This window comes from Cuculus canorus, chromosome W, assembly GCF_017976375.1.
Source record: "Cuculus canorus isolate bCucCan1 chromosome W, bCucCan1.pri, whole genome shotgun sequence".
NCBI classification, from domain to species: domain Eukaryota; kingdom Metazoa; phylum Chordata; class Aves; order Cuculiformes; family Cuculidae; genus Cuculus; species Cuculus canorus.
This window is the reverse complement of record NC_071440.1, coordinates 20,685,529-20,703,662: the sequence shown is the minus strand read 5'-3', so window position 1 is coordinate 20,703,662 and position 18,134 is coordinate 20,685,529. Positions and strand designations below refer to the sequence as shown.

At 36.0% G+C, this 18,134-nt stretch overlaps 1 protein-coding gene across 1 annotated transcript in view; it reads left to right on the top strand.

The window, feature by feature from the left end:
* LOC128850242 (A disintegrin and metalloproteinase with thrombospondin motifs 6-like) overlaps nt 1-18,134 on the top strand; it is a 74,568-nt gene that overhangs the window by 29,185 nt on the left and 27,249 nt on the right. The window contains 6 exon segments of the mRNA XM_054053236.1: nt 4,809-4,911; nt 6,397-6,530; nt 8,099-8,222; nt 9,452-9,531; nt 14,140-14,304; nt 15,712-15,850. Coding sequence (XP_053909211.1) covers nt 4,809-4,911; nt 6,397-6,530; nt 8,099-8,222; nt 9,452-9,531; nt 14,140-14,304; nt 15,712-15,850 — 745 coding nt within the window.

The following is an 18,134-nucleotide window of genomic DNA, read 5'->3' as shown; positions in this document are numbered from 1 at the left end:
ACCAGAAAACAGTACACACCAATAAACAATTTTACTACTAAGTTTCCAAATCAGTAGCAGTACAAACATAAACAGGCTTCCATATTATTTTAGCTTCAAATTTTTCTTAATTTTCTTCTTAAATCAAGACAGTTCATAACAGCAGGAGAGTCTGTGTCCCTAATGATGTTGTTTCATCTGTTTATCTTTTGATGTATTTCAGAAAAAAATACAATAGTTAATATGCTGATTCCTTGATAAACCCCTGTTTTTATGATTGTTATTAATTCTCATAAGAATTAGTTCTGCAAACTTCTTTCTGTGGAGGTTATCTCCATTGTTAGGAAGTATTACAAATTTCCAGATTCAAAATTACTTTCCTACTTCTAATCACAGTTGTTCTGTTAATATAGCCAAGAAGTCTATTAGGCCTTCAGGTACAGTGTTGTAAGAGAAACTGAGGCTGAGCTGACTGTTCAGTATGAGCTGTAAAACTTTTTCAGTCATACAGCCTTCCAAATTACAGTGCACCATTCTGAAACTTTGACTATTGTATTTTTTCCATAGATGTGTATCTTTGTGGTTGGCTTTGTGCAATTTTCATTTTAATGAATTCAGATTACCAGATGATATGCTGTAATTAATTTATTTTCATCTTAATTTTCATTCAGATGATCTTTTTGTAATTTGAAAACTTCATAAGCAATAATTTTGTTTATAGTTCCAATTCACAAATGAAAATTTTGAGTAACGTTGAACATATTTTTCATTCTTATAGTCAATAGGAAATTCACCTATGAATTCACTAAGGTACAATTCCTTATTGAAATGCGTCAGTAAATATTTAATAAATTTATTGTGTGCTTTACTGAACTAGTACAGGGTTTTTTTCTATTTTTTTTTTTATTTTGGATGTTGTGCACCACTAAGTTAAGTGCCTTATAAAAATCTAAGCATATTCCATTATCCTTGTAATTTTGCCAGGAAATTTAAAAAGTTTTAGTTGATGAAACCTATTCTTATATAAAATACTGATTTGTATTATTACTTGCATTTCTTTTCAACCTATATCAGTCACGTCTCTACCAACATTTCTGTTTATTTGGGACTAATGTCAGGCAAACTGTAACCTAGAATATTCTATTTGTCCTTCTCAAATAATGAACTTTTTACAACACTGTTTCAGTTTGTACATACAGTCTAAGATTTGTTTAAAAATTCATGCTTGCAGACTGGAGCCCTCTTCCCTTAACTGTTTGAGGACTCTTGCAAGGTCAAATGCCTGGGCCACTGCTGGCTCATATTCAGCCATGTAGCTTTCCAGCCACTCTTCCCCAAGCCTGTAGCACTGCATGGGGTTGTTGTGGCCCAAGTGCAGGACCTGGCACTGAGCCTTATTGAACCTCATCCTGTCAGCCTCGGCCCATTGATCCAGCCTGTCCAGATCCCTTTGTAGAGCCTCCCTACCCTCAAGCAGATTGATACTTCTGCCCAGCTTAGTGTCGTCTACAAACTGATTGAACACACTCCTCAGAAACTTAGTTTCTTCCAGCAACCACACTACACCTTACAAAAAAAATTATGTATTTTTCCAACCAAGGCATTTTTTATTTAAAAAAAAAAACCAAACCAAAATTCTAATAGAGTTGCAAGGCACATAGTTATTCAAAGTAACTCATTATCTGATTTAAAATATGTATAGGATGTGAAGCCTAATTTCATATACATCTAAAACTAAAAGCTTCCTGATTTTAAAAATATAATAGGAAACATTTTGCTTACAAGTTTCTGCAAGTGCTTTATTTGTATAGAAGTATGTATGTATACATACCTTAGAAAGATTCTTGTTCTACAGCCTTTTCTCTTAACGGGATGTAGGCAAGTAATTTTTGTTGGTTCCTTCCTTTATGCATACATTCACAGATATTGTTCATTACTTTAATAATTTAAATAATTTGAATCCTAAATTTTCTAAAATGCATTCATGTGAGGGGCTACCTCTTGGAACAGTATTTGAGTTTCAGCTGTCACCTTGCTCACTGGTTTTTTCATCTTCTGTGAGGTGTAATATAGCTCTTTGTTAATAGTAAACCAAATTACTTCAGCTACTGAAGTCTGCCAGGTTTGAAGCTACAAGATAAACAGATTTCTGAGAGACAGGATGTTGTCATGTTAACATTGATTCAATGATTTGTTAATACTCTAGTTGATTTATTTTTGCTTTAGTCTTAAAAATGTTGATATTATTCTTAAAGTCAGTACTTTTTTTCCACCCAAAATTTTAATTGTTTCAATGTCATCTTCTCAAGACATTCTTCAGACCTGATTGTAAGTTTTTATACGTTTGTTAGATTCCTACTTCATGATTTGCAGTCTCATAAAAGAGCATTTGGAAACACAAGCAGCCTGTTGGTTGACAAGAGTTATCTATGTACATACTGTAACTCCATGAAATAGTGAACTGTTTTACCCAAGCAATTATTGCACTTTATTTTGGGAGGAGCGCGTATGCAGAGAGACAGTGCCAAAGAGCAGACATTTTGTAAATGCAGTAACCTTTTTTGCATTTCTATAGCTATGATTTTGAATGCATTTCTTGACAACATTGTCTTTAGTTTTACTTCCTCTCAGGTATTAGTGAGATATTAAAAAGATTAAAAAAATATGGAACAAAAATAAAGTATATAGTTGCATTTTATGCTTATACAGAATGTTTCAAGTTACAGGCTGTCATTTGGTAACTGTAGTCTTCAAAAGGACTCCCTGAAAACTTTACTGAATCCACCTGAAACTGGATTCAAACTAATGATTCAGAGTGTTCAAATTAATGATTTGGATGAAGAGCAAGATCCTGAGATAAGGGCTAGCACTTGTCAGTATTCAGTGAGAGGACTTAGCCACTAAAATGGAAACTTATTTTATTACAGAGGTCACTAAATCTGTCTATGGATTGATGGATTTTCATTTTTAGAGCCAAAGACACTGGGTTATGTAAAAGTTTTGATATCATTGTTATAGTAGTTAGCAAAATTAATTTAACAGGACTTGTAGTATAGGAAACCAGAATTTAATTTGCAGGACTACCAAAAACCAGATAAAGTATCAAGAAAGCAGGAACATTGTATGATTGGCTTTGCTCCTACAGTTCCTTTAACTGCTCCCATGTTTTTCCAGCCTTGTGTGCTATTCTTGTCAGCAGTGAGATTCCTGGATACGCATGCTTGTGTGTAGCTGGTTTTCTTTGGGACTTCCAGAGCTGTCTTTGAGGAGAAAAGAGGATAAATCCAGTGATTGTAGCAATTTAAATTGTGGCAAAAAAATGAATTAATGTTTAATAGGGTAAAAGAAAGATTTTGTTTTGCTTACAGAATCACAGAATGACTGAGGTTGGAAGGGACCTCTTGACATCATCTTGCCCAGCCCCCTTTGCTCAAACCTTGAACAAGTTGCCCAGGATCATGTCTTTTGAATATCTGCAAGAAGACTGAATCCTCCACCTCCTTAGGCAACCTGTGCAATTGCTTGGTCACCCTCACAGTACAGAAGTATTTCTGGATGTTCAGGAGGAAACTTCTGTGTTTCTGTTTGTGCCCATTGCCTTTGGTCCAGTCACTGGGCAACACCAAAAGGAGCCTGTTTCCAGCCTCTTTCCACCCTCCCTTCAGATATTTGTACACACTGATGAGATTCCCCTGAGCATTCTCTTCCCTATGCTGAACAGTCACAGGTCTCTCAGCCTCTCTTCATATGAGAGATGCTCCAGGCCCTTCATGGCCATTTGTTGGTCATGTCTCTCTTGTACTGGGGAGCCCAGAGCTGGACATAGTACTGTAGGTTTAACCTCACCAGTGCTGAGCAGAGAGGAAGGATCATCTCACTGGACTTGTTGACGCTCCTCCTAATGCAGCACAGGATACCATTAGCTGCCTTTGCCACAAGAGTACATTGCTGGCTGATGTTCAACTTGATGTCCAACAGGACCCCCAGGTCCTATTCTGCAAAGCTCCTTTCCATCAGGTCAGCCCTCAGCCTGTGTACTGGTGCATGGGGTTGTTCCTCCCCAGGTGTAGGACTTTGCACTTCTCTTTATTGAACTGCATGAGAGTCCTGTAGGCTAATATCTCCAGCATGTTGAGGACCCTTTGGATGGCAGCACAGCCCTATGGTTTATCAGCCACTCCTCCTAGGTTTGTGTTATCAGCAAACTTGTTAAGGGTATGCTGTTCCCCATTATCCAGATCATTTATGAAGATGATATTGTTGCCTCAAAATACTTCCAAGATCACCAACAAACAAGGGAAGTGAGAGTACATCTCAAAGACCAGATTGCAAGAATTTTTTAAGAGTATAAATATGGAAGTCGTGATCCTTCTTTACTAATCTTCATATTTTATTGTTTTTTTCCTATTATAACTATATAGAAAAAGGATTTTGTTTGGGGGTGGTGATGTGTAATTTAATTAACTTTTAGGGGTAACTTGATGCAGTTAAAATATCAGCCATGTAAATTAGTACCTAAGCATGTGGGACTTATGCTGATGGATAAGCATATGAATTTGACATGAATTTGATTGTCCAGTTTTATGGAAACTGCTATATAACTTACCTTTGTTTAAATTATTTCAGTTACTTCATGCCAGCCTAAGACTGCAAAATAGACACTTCAACTGTAATGCAGTAAAGCAAGTGTCAGAATCAGAGCCACAAGATCAAGCAGGGAACCATCTCCTAGGCTCTTGCGTGATTATGTTTGTAATAAGCATATAAATATTTCCTTTTATGTTGACATACTGAATAAATTAACTTTTTTTTTGTCTTTATTATTTTAGCCATGTCCTCCAGGGGCCCGTGATTTTCAAGAAAAACAATGTGCAGACTTTGACAATATGCCTTTTCGGGGAAAGTATTATAACTGGAAACCCTACACTGGAGGTATGATGTAGCTTTGCAAAAACATTATCCTAAGTGAAGCCTTCAATATTATATAAATATTATAAAGTTGTTGTGGCTTAGCCCCAAGACAGCAACAAAGAACCATGTGGCCGCTTGGTTTTAGCCCTGAGCTGGCAACAAAAGAACCACGGGAACCACTTAATCACCTCTCTCTTTGCTTGGTAGGATGAGCAGGGGAATCAAAAAAGAAAATGTGCAGCTTGTTGATTGGGATAAAAACAGTTTAACAGCACGGCAAAGGAGGAGAAAATAAAACAATAATAACAATAAAAGAATATACAAAATAGATGATACACAATGCAAAATCACTCACTGCCCAGGAACTGATGACTGTGTGCTCCCAGTCTGGAATCCATGAACTCCATCGAGGGGATCACCATCATATATCCTGAGCATGTCTTAATGGTATCAAATATCCCTTTGGCCAGCCTGGGTCAGCTGCAGCTGTGTCCCTTCCCAGCTTCTTGTGAGAACTCTTTCCCACTCAAACCAGGAAATTATCCCTTTCCCAGACAGAACCAGGACAAAAGTAATGTCTGTAAATGGAATGTTTCAATTAAGATACAATAAGCAAAGTTTGCTAAGCTTATTCTTCTGTCAGTTTCTGAAAATATCACGGAAGAGCCAGCTCTATTCTGGTAGAATTTTGTTTTACTTTGAAGGAGAGTGAGCATCATTGTAGGGACTCTACTTAAATATGGAGCCCTTCTCCACATGCACTTGCAATAAAATTAGAGATTACACAGATAATTTGTAAATGCCTTTGTTGCTATGATGACAAATTCAGTATAAAAAAAATCTCAAAGTTTTCCTTACTTAAGGTCAGAAGAGAAGGAAAAGGAGAAAGAGAAAAAAGTATTTATAAGAGTCTCTAAAGACTACTTCAATAATCACATTATAAATAATCACATTGTGCAATAAAAGGGTATTTTGGGGCAAGGAAGAGGGTTGTAATTTTTTTTTCTGAGATAGTTCAATCAGGCTTAGTTATGTTTTTGTCAATGTTCAAAGTTTGTAGGTTGCCCTTTGATTATTTTGTTTTTTTCCTGTTCTAAAAGCTGAGTGAATATATCCATGTTCCCCTTTGTCATTTTGAATTTATTCAATTGAATGGTTTTATTCTTAGGTTTTTAGATCAAAATCCTGAAAAGGGTCATTGCAATCACGTAGTCTGAGCTGTAGTGTAATTCAAGTAATAGTACTAAACTCCTAATTGAAATAATGTCATCTTGGTTTTGAAATTTACCCTGACGTACTTCTAACATTACATTGTTTTGTTATCCATGTTTTTCAAATGATGAAATAATGAAATCAGTAAAGGGAAGTAAATAAAGGGTATACATTATATGCGTTGGGTATGAGATAAGATTATACTTTTCAGATCTGGTTATGCATATATATTTTTAATAATTAACTTATCAAGAATTCTGGGGTGGGGTTTTTTTCTTTCTTTTTATTGTCCAGGTGAGGTTAAACCATGTGCATTAAACTGCTTGACTGAAGGTTATGATTTTTACACTGAATGTGCTCCTGCAGTAATAGATGGAACTCAGTGCAATTCTGATTCACTGGATATTTGCATCAATGGAGAATGCAAGGTTACAAATATTTTATATAATACTTCTGGTTTACTTTGTTTTGTCTGCTATCTCCTACATTTAATTATAGTACTTGTTTGTTATATTCAATGGGAGTGTTTACAAGATACTATTGCTGGGTAGTTCTATGAAAAAGTGTATAATGATGCAAGTAATTGCCATTAACTAAAAATCTGATTTTCTTGTTAGATTCATATAGAACTATATCGTATGAATTTGCACAGAACTGGAGGTCTGTGCATATTTTTGGTTATATTCATCCCACTGCTGCTTCAGTTTAGCAAAGTGTTTAATTATATACTTAAGTCTAAATATCTGAACAGTGCTGGTGACATTAAAAATTTCACTGAGGCCACTAACGTAACTGAAGCTTAAGTGCTTTGCTAAATTGAGTGCTGAAGATGTGTGTTTATTGAATAATATGATGAGATCAAAAGCATTTCCCATATAAACTAACAAAAAAGAAGAACAAGAAATAATGTGGAATTCTGGAATTTTAGTACTTATGAGAAATTTTTTAAACTAATAATCAGACTAAAACTCAAGTTGGGAATGAGCTGTGTAATAAAATTGTGTCTTCTTGGTGAATCAGAAAATTGAAATGTAAATTATTGGAATAAATACTATTTAGTAAAATTATTTAAAGTATTTTAACTTATCTTATGATCTATGTGTTACCTGTTTACAAGATGGTAGATAATATTGCTAGAGAGTAAATCAAGCTACATAGCTGCCTCATTTTTTATAACTCGTGGAAAAAATTGGCAAGGTACAGAATTTATTCTGTTTACATCTTACTTGTTCATGATTTCTCTTTTTTTTTTAAAGGATTCATCTGTCTATATTTTCATTACCTTTGTAATAAGGATGAATCAATAAGTTATAGGGAGTTAATCACTGTTCACCATACATAGATTTCTCAAATAGATAATCACCTCTCTTTTTTCCCTGAAGGCTTTTTAATCCTATCCAATACAGCATGTAATTCAGCCTTTCACGAAGTTTCATTCTGTACTCATTCATACATTGAAATAATTTACATTTTATGTTCAATCTTATAAAAATAATTGCAAATTTTGCTTGGAAGATGTGGAAAGATGGTCTATGAAGCTGTAAATACCTTTGGGAACAATAATACTATTTATGCAACATAAATGATTAATAAACACACCAACAGAGCAAGTATTTTCCTTAACAAAGCAATACAGATGGAACACAATTAGCTGTTGTAATATTAACTAAAAATGTCACTAATCATTTATTGATAACTGTAATACTTATATTGGTTGTTTGTAAAATGCTGTGAAATCCATTCCTGAAAGTCACAGTACAAATACAAAGTATTACTTAATGAAGATTTGGTAATGAACCAAAATGTGGATAGTTATACTTGAATTTCTTCTACTGATAAGTCAAAACCCACTTAGAGTAACAGCTATCAAAACCAGAGCAGATAAAAAGAATAACTGGATGTGTCAAACTTGAGAGAAACACTTAAAAAAAACTATGAAGGTAATGGTGCAAGAAACCATCATCCTGTTAAAATATTTGGATTTATTTGTTCTCAGCATGTAGACTGTGATAATATTTTGGGGTCTGATGCTAAGGAAGATGGATGCCGTGTTTGTGGAGGAGATGGAAGTACATGTGATGCCACTGAAGGTTTCTTCAATGATTCATTGCCCAAGGGAGGTATGTACATATATGCCCATTCTGATGCACAATGCATTTAGATGACAAAATAACAGTGCTGCATTGATATCCAGCATGGCATTGCTGCTGGTCATTCACTTTGACTCCTTTTGCCTCATTGTTTCTTTTTTTCTGTATTTGCTTGGATTTATATCAAATACAACAATATGTTTCATTACTGAATACTTAGTTCTCATGGTCTTTAATACACTTAAAATTTAGTGAGTGGGGTTTTTTAATTCATTGGTTATGTTTGTATGGTAAAAGTAATTTAGTGTATAATTTTAATGCATATGGTAGAATCTATTATTTAGTCATACATGAAATTTTAGACTAGAAAGAATCCAGAAATGTCTCTTAAGTTCATTTTATTAAGAACTCAAGAAGTGTGTATGGGCAACTAGTTGAAAGTTTAGCTCAAAACCAACAATATTAGTGTTGCTATCTTAGTGTTATTAGTTTTGGGTCCCCAAATGATTGATTCACTGGAGTGAGTTCAGTTCAATGAGGGGCCACTAAGATTATCAGGGGCTTGTGCCCCTCTGTAAGGAGAGGCTGAGGGAACTGGGCTTATTTAGCCTGGATAAGAGGTTTGCAGGGTATCAGCTTTCCAATATCCATGAGGAGGAAGTTATGGAGAAGACAGAGCCAGACTGTTCGCAGTGGTGGGTACACAGTGGGAGGAGAGACAATGGCTATAAATTGAAAAATGACTGGTGCTGACCAAATGTAAGGAAAACTTTTTCCCCGGGAGGACAGTCCAGCAGTGGATCAGGTTGCCCAGAAAGGTACTACAGTTTCTATCTTTGGAGGTTTACACGACCCAGCTGGATAAATCACTGAATAACTTGTTCTGATCTCTTAACTGGCCCTGCTTGTAGCAGGATGTTGGACTAAATGACTGTCTGAGGTCCTTTCCAGCCTGAATTATCCTATGAATTATCTAATTTTATACATTAATTATTTGTGATACACTGTTGAAAAGACTTTATTAGCATTTTAAAAAAAGGAATTCCTGACTACATGGTAAATTCTTGCTATCACTTTCAAATTTGTGTCTGAAATTTAAAGAGTTTTCTATTGTATCACATGAAAGAACACGTTGAAGTAAAGTCGAATTCCATATCTCTTACTAATTTTCAGTAGAAAATAATTTATTAATGGTTAGCTTCATGACTACTATTGCTTAAGAAAAATAACAAGAAATAAAATTTATTTTTGTCTTATAGGCTACATGGAAGTGATTCAAATTCCAGGAGGTTCTGTACACACTGAAATAAGAGAAGCGGCAATGTCAAAGAACTACATTGTTAAGAGCATGGTTTAAATAGCAGACTTATTAAGTTAGAGTTTATTGTGCAATTTGAAGGTACATTTTCTGGTTTGGTCAAACCATACACATGGTAGAAGCAGCAGAAGAAATGATAGCTGTTAATATTATGTTGTGGTTAGACAAGTGCAGCAGCTGATTATGATGTATTATCCTGAGTGGAGCTAATGAAATATATCATGTGATTTCTCTTTGTCCGTTTAGTGCAAAATCATGTCAACTTCACTGTAGTTACAATGTCAGATTTAGCGGAAGTGAATGAGGAACACTCAAATGATATACCGTCTCACTCTGAGGTAGCGTCTTCCACCTGGGTAAGTCTCTGATCCTGGGGGTTCGTGCTGTTTTAAAACACCATTTAATTCTTGGAATGATTATTCATCGACAGCCATGGTTACTTAAATGTTAACAATAACATCTCCTTATCTTAAGTCAACTTAATGTATGTAGTCCACAGTGTTTCTGTGTTACTATATTGCAGAGACATAATGCCATCCTTGTTTTATAGATATGGAAAATGAGGTGCAGAAAAACTTGAGATTGAGATAACTCAGGAAGCTTGTGGTAAATCACAGAATTAAATTCAAATTCCTAGATTATCATTCCTTTCTTTAAAGACTGTGTTAAATTTGCTTTCTGTTTTTTTTTAATACTGATGAGTACAAATTGCCTGTTTTCAGAACTGCTGAAAAAATGTATGTTTAGTAATGCTGTTATCTTCCCTTAAATGGTTTGATTGGAGGTGACATCTTTTCTTATATTCCCTTTATGCAACAAGGTGTTGTGTGCTAATTACATGTGGGCTTCCTGCATTCTCAAGTCCTCATAAATTATTTGATTAGGACATTAACTTGTTCCTTTTGTCTCATATGCTAATAGCATTATGCCACTGCTTCATCGTTGTCATGCAATTATATAATTGGAATGCCACACAACTGTGGCCTTCACCTATGCATAACAACTGACATTAAGCTAATCTATTTACAGAATGCAAATGCATTTTTCTTTGGCAGTCAAGCAGGTAAAAAATTAACTACTTTGTTTCTGAGTATGTATTAGTTGAAGTATATATAGCATACAGACAATTGATAGCATATAATTTCAGAATGATTGATTATGTAAACAATGTATGAGAATGTTTGTTCTCCTGTGCTCATTTATATGTCTTGTTTGCTTTTCATACGTCTCAAATAATATAAGTAAATAATTCACTTCATTATTTGTTCTTAGTAGATACTAGACATACTAATGAAAAAGTAAGAGTCTTTAATGTCTTGGTGGCTTTGGGAGACCCTGTGACCCTATTTTAATTAAGCTAGATTTTCTGAAAGCAGGATGGACAGAAGTTTTGCTATGTGGAAATCAGACCCCTAACAAAAAAAAATACTGATGTTCAGCTATAAGATAGTTATTTCATATAGATAAATATTGGAAAAACTGTTCCATTCTTTTAGTATGGTACTGATTGAAATTTGTCCTGTTCTCCTATACTCACATTTTTTTACTATCTCCTTCTTGTACTACAAAATCTATATAAACAATAAAGAATCTGAATTACTTTGAGAATTCCAGATAAGTGAATGTGTTAGAGCTAGTTTCTTCACTCAAAGCCCATATGTGTTTCCAGAGTAAATCCAGGAAAGTCAATGGTATAAGATTTATGCTATGGAAAGACATTCCTTTACAGACCTTATGGTGCTGGTGGAAACGGTTACCACTTCCTGCTGAATACGGTTGTCACCAACAGTATGTTACTGCCTCCAAACTATGTCTCCTGATCATATGAATGCTGTCTCATCTCTTTTAGAAAATTTGAGCATCATTCAGACATTTTCCCTAATCGTTTCAGGTATCCATCTGTCCATACAGATGTAGCTGAGAATAAAACTTGATCCTGTTGTCTTATTCCTTATGATGTGATGTTAGTTTGTAAATTGTGAAGTCAGTGATTTGTCTCAAAAAAATTGACATAGCTGTTTGATCATGTGTTTCCAAGCATAATTTCACCTTCAAGAACATTTTCTTTATAGAAAATATGAATGCTGAATAACTCAGTAAAATTCACCTCAAGTCAAGCAGTCAACGTCTAATTAACAGAACATTCACTTTAAGATACAAAGTCAGTTTGTTGTTTAGAAACTCAACCTAATATTATTGATAAAAAAATCATATATAGGTCTGTGAATAACATCTGTTTGTCCAGCCTAATTGGTTGTTTATCTAAAAAAATTTATGGTTTGTCTACAGTACTTTTATGGTTTAAGGCTGTAAATTAGGTATAATAAAATATCTTGCAGATCATAGAAGCATAGAATGGTTTGAGTTGGAAGGGACCTTAAAGATCATTTAATTCCAACCCCCCTGCTATGGACAGGGACACCACCCACCAGATCAGGCTGCTCAAGGCCCCATCCAACCTGGCCCTGAACATTTCCAGGGATGGGGCATCCACAGCTTCCCTGGAAAACCTGTTCCAGTGCCTCGCCACCTTCACTGTGAAAAATTTCCTCCTTATGTCTAGTCTAAATCTTCCCCCCTCCAATTTAAAGCCATTGCCCCTCCATGCCTTTGTAAAAAGTCCATCCCCAGCTTTCTTGTAGGCCCCCTTCAGGTACTGGAAGGTCACTATAAGATCTCCTCTGAGCCTTCTCTTCTCCCGGCTGAACAACCCCAACTCTATCAGCCTTTGGTTGGTAGTACTCAGGGTCATCTGTTCAGTGTGGCGATGAAGAAGATGCAGATCTCAGTTTTCTCTAAGTATATTCTTTTAATCAGCACAGAATACAGAAGTCAAATTAAGAAAGTATGCTCTGGCTGCTCTCTTTCAAGCTGACTTATACAGCTCTTTGGTTCCACACTAAAAAGACAAATAGGATATTTTGTTTTGTCTATTTCACAACCAAGCTCTCATTCCCAGATGGGTTTTACCAGCCTGGCTTTCTCATGCACTCAAGATTCTTGTTTGTAGCACCTGGTCTTTTAATCATGTTTATTCTGATATGCTTGCTACCAGCTTCATGCTTTATCTTAGTCCCAATTAATCTTCCATACACTTGGCATTGCTCCTACAGTTGAGTTAATACGTTTAGGTTCCTCAGATGGTCATGAACTTGATTCTCTCCTACAGTGGGAGGGGCTTTACCTCCCTGGTCCCAGTCTTGTTGTCTATTGACCCAGGAGGGGTGAGGAGAGTGGTTGTCAGTGAAGACTTAGGCAAAAAAGTTGTTAGTCTTTGCATCCCTTGCCAAGTTCAGCTCCAGCTGTGCCTTGGCCTTCCTGACCTCATCTCTACACAACCAGGCAGCATCCCTAGACTCTTCCCAGGTTCCCTGTCCCTGTTTGCAATGCCTGTGCAGTTGCCTCGTGCTCTTTAGTTTGACCAGCAGGTCTCGACTCAGCCATGCTGGTCTCTTCCCTTCCCTGCCCGAATTCCTACATGTGGGGACTGAGCACTCTTGTGCTATATGGAAAGCATCCTTAGATATTTTCCAGCTCTGTTCTGCTCCCTTGTCCACGAGGATCGCATCCCAGGAGGTCCTACTGACTCACTCCTTGAAGAGCTGGAAGTCTGTTTTCCTGAAATTTAGGGTCCTGACTATACTCCTCACCTGTCCCATATCCCTCTGGATCTTGAACTCCACCAGCGCGTGATCACTGCAGCCCAGGCTGCCTCCGATCTTAATGTCACTGATGAGCTTATTTGCAGTGGTGACCATCAGGTCTAATATTGCATCCTTTTGGACAGGGATGTCTGTTACCTGGGTTAAGAAGTTATCTTCAATGCACTCTAGGAGTCTCCTGGATTGCCTACAGCTTGCCGTGCTACTTTTCCAGCATGTCAGGATGGTTGAAGTCCCCCAGTATGATAAGGGCTTGTGAGCGTGAAGCCTCCTGTAGCTGGAGGAAGAAGGCTTTATCAGTAGGCTCCCCTTGATCAGGTGGCCTGTAATAGACACCAACCACAAGGTTCCTTTTGCTGCCTTGGTCTTTTATTCTGACCCAAAAAGTTTCAGTCTTTTACTAGATTAAATACCTAGTATTTTATTTGTAGTAAAATTACTTGGATTTGTGCTGTAAGAAAAAATAAAAAAACAGTGGACAGAGACAACAAATCAAGAGCTGATTGGAACCATATGTCAGACAATGTTCCTTCTCTTGTTTCCCTCTGCACATTATCTGAGCTATCTATCTCATGCTCCAACATCTTAATCTAAAGATTAGACTGATAATTGACTGTACATTCGAGACCTACATATCTTAAGTAGGACAGCATACATATATCGGTTTTAAAGTTAAAGAAATATTGCAAGTTGCAATGAGGCATTCTGTTGTACGTTCCATATAGCATCTGCATGTTGAAATTTGAAAAGTATACCTGCACATTGAAGATTATTTAAGAGGCAATACTGCAGAACTCCATGAGGGATATTTTGACCAGGGCTAAAGAAAAGGTTTTATATTGCTTGAAAAAACAGTGATGTTATGCTGAAGCTCACATACTTCTAACAAATTAGTAGTATAAGTTGCAATGACTTCTCCATTATAAATGCTGCTTCCAAGTTTTAGGTGGGTTATATTTTTTTTTAGGCTTTAAAATCTGAAGAGGATGACTACTATATTAATGGTGCCTGGACTATTAACTGGCCAAGAAAGTTTGATGCTGCTGGAACAGCTTTCCATTACAAGAGACCAACAGATGAACCAGAATCTTTGGAATCACTAGGCCCTACTTCAGAAAATCTTGTAGTCATGGTAAAGTTTTAATTAATATATTTCTTAAATTAATTATATAATAATTAATATATATAATTAATATATTTCTTAAATGTAAAGTATACATTTATATTCTGAGGAAAGACAAGGCCATAAATGAAATCAAAATAGTTTGTGTTTACAAAGAGTATATAGTTTGCCTTGCTGGAACTAGCTGGGACATTGTGCAACGTATGCTAATGTAACAGAAGATGTGACCAGGGTCCTGGTACCCATTCTCTGATGGTAGGCAATAGTGAGCCTATTGCTTCTCTAATGTGTTTAAGAAGAGTATAAGAATAGGGTGATACTTGCCCAATACGTTCTATCAGCTGCCAGATTTGCAGTTCAGGAATTGCTTGAGCCAGACAAGATATTTTTGTGTATAGAATGATTGTTGCCTGGATATTCACATTTTAGGTGGCATTTTCAAACACTCAAATCCTTGTTGTATCTGTGGATAAGCTAGAGTCCATATAGAATAAGTTGCACAATGATTAATAGTGCTTTTTCTCATTTGGTCATTGCCACTGACTTTCTTGCTGAACCTTCCCTGCTCTTTTGTCCAATGGACATAGGCAGATATGCCTCTGCCAAATATCACAGACAGTAGAAGAAGATGAGAAATAGCTCTAAGATGTGTCAGATTGCTGCATCTTAACTTGATATATATTATTAGTAACAGAAAGAAAAGTTAGGTAGAGACTGAAAGACTAGTGTTAGGCAGGTGGTACGTAGAAGTGCAACTCAACAGTAAGGGTAGATGAAAGCTCATAGATTGTTGCACTTCCATCTGCATCTCTTGCAGTGATATAGCTGCAGTGAGAGTTTTGTTATTCCTTTAAAGGAACCACAGGTGTGATTCCACCAAGCTAATGCTGTTGGCTATTGCATTAGGGGAAAACAATGATCTCAGCAGCAGTCTGTTGCTGTTACTATTATTACTATGATTATAGTCACTAGAAGCATAAGCAAAGGCAGAGCTAGGTTCATAACTGCTATGTGAGTAGCTCCTCACAAGATTTCAGCAAAGACTGCTGCATGTTTGCACAGTAATGTCCTTACCCAACTTTGACCTCGTGTAGTTATTCAGCTACAAAATTAACTTCCATTAAGACATTAATATTATGAAAAATGGCTTTTCAGAACAATTATGTATAGAATAAAGAATTTCCAGAAGTTATAAAATTATGTCATTGGAAAAGAAGACAAAGCTCACCTTAGACAATAATACTTTTCTTTTATATATGTTTTAAAAGTTAGCCCAGATTCCCAAAAGAACAACTATGACTTCCTTTATTACTTTTTTCCCTTCCACAGGACATAACACATACCTAGATTAAATGTCGCTATAGTTGCTCTCTGCTCACCTGTTTTAATGGTATAACCAGTTGTTTTCAACTACAGATTCTGCTACAGGAACAAAATTTGGGTATAAGGTACAAATTCAGTATTCCCATCTCTCGCACTGGCAGTGGAGACTATGAAGTTGGCTTTTCATGGAATTATCTGCCTTGGTCAGAATGTTCTGCCACTTGTGCTGGAGGTAAGACACGAGACAGTCAAGCTTCAGGGTAAACTGAATTACAAGATACAATTTACTACATAATTATGTAGGAAGCTAATCAAAAACATTTCTTTCAGACATGCCTCAAACCTTAATTTAGTGGAAGAACATTTATTTTATCACAACAGATTTTGTTTTTTTCAAGTACATTTAATGTGTTTAGATCTTATAGTTAAATTCATTGTATCTTGGCATGGTGTGTCTCTGCTGATGCTTCTTCTGAGTTTCTGTTGAAACTAGGATGTTTGCTTTTCACAGGAGCTTTCTCAATAAAGGACATCAGAAGTTTTAAGTAAGGAGATTAAAATCCAGAAGGCAAATAAGGCAACTGTAAATAAAGGGATGTATCTTTGTGTGTTTATAGGTATGCTTCACAAGATCCTAGTCAGCCCTTCTATCCTCCAGCCACCAAAGTTCAGGATACATACTAGCAGCTTCACTATAGCAGATGATAAGAACCCAATTATACTTCCCAGCCCATAGCAGTATCTGAGAATTGTTGCCTATTGGCAGCGGTGGGGGATTTGTAGATTGTCCCATATGATTCAACATGGGTGCCTTTTGCCCACAATTTACTATATTCCTAATTCTCCCTCTAGTGGCCACCAATGCAAATCTTTACCTATGGCTGGGAGAACAGGACAGTTGGTTTCCTTCAAAGTCAACACCATTGCTGCTGCATAGACTGGTGAGTATAAGTGCTGTGTGAACAGTATCTTTCTTCTCTCTGGAGACTGAATGCATCATCTCCCCAACATACTTCAATCAGAGGATATGGGAGATATCTTTAAATCTGCCTCAGAATTTCAGTTTTCTACTGCACTATGCACTGCCCATAGCAAGAAGAAGACACCGTAGTTTTTGAAAGAACCTTTGGACCAAATATTTGTCTTTTTCCATTTTTTAAGGCTACTGGAATTATTCATGCTTAGAATCATCTTGACTCATCTTTCTGCTGGATCCTGCTGTGGCTGTCACTAGTTGTTTGCTGTTTAAAAACAGCAGTTTGCTTAGTCATATGTAATATACAAATGACAGCACAAATTCTATTCTATGCAGCTAAATAGAGAAAGTCTTGAAATGAAATAGAGGAAGGTGCCAACTTTCTCCAATATTTTACTGTTCATTTGTTGGATTCTTGTAATCAAATGAGTGACAGATTGCTTTTTTAACTATTTTAACAATGTTGAGTCTGGTAGGAAAAGGAACGTTTTTAAAAAAATCTCATAGCAAAAGACAGTTTCAAATATCAGAATCTTACAGTTACTTCCAAATCCCATTTTTATGATGGCAATGAGTTAATGATCTTTTTGAAGACATGGGAAAACTCCCATTGATTTAGGTAGAGACAAGATTTTAGCCATGGATCTTCTGTCGTACAGGTCATTGTCACTTCACAGATTCAAAAGTATACAACAGAAAAAATAATTGGTTCTGAAGGAATAATCACTTGTCTAGATAAGAACATTTTGATATAATTAATTTTTTTCACTTTTTTTTTGTGAATCCCTGATAACTGCATATGTTTATTATTCATTTGAAACCCTGGGGGGTGGTAGGAAAGATTTTCTTCAGTAGCTTATGGTGGCTAAACCAGGCACTTTTCTCTCCTTTCAGCTTAATATGAGGATATACTATGGTTGCTTATTTTCTTTGAGTTCTGTGCTCAGGGAATAAATGTTTCATTTAGCTATGATTCATGTTAAAATCTTCTTTCTCTATATGAGTACCTGCTATTCCCCTCAGTTTATGAAGGACCTTTTGTCATATGCCAAAAGAAAACACAGTTCTGAAAAGGAACTGAGTCAGGGAAAAAGAAAAGGAGACAAGGACTGTAGAGACAGAGACCATAACTGGAAAAGCTGGCTAATATAAATATGAAATGTCTTGAACTCTGTCTTTAGAAAAGAATTTTTTCTCTGCATCAAAGGATAACAAAATACTCAACAGTTAAAGGATATCTCACTGAAAGTAAAAAAGGGCAATAAGCATGTGTAAGGAATATTAGTATGGAAATTATTTTTTATTTATGATGTTAAAAAAATTATGTGGTGACTTTGAGACAGACTGTGAACAGGTTAAAGGCATCAACATTATCCTGCCTCTCATTGTAGTTGGTGTAGCTCACCTATAGTGCATGGACAGTTTAAGGTTTGATCATATGATATTCCATCTTGATCCAGGAAAGCTCTAGATGATATAGAGCCAGATATATTTTTATATTAAATCATAGGCTTTATATCAAAGCTGCAGGCAAATCTAA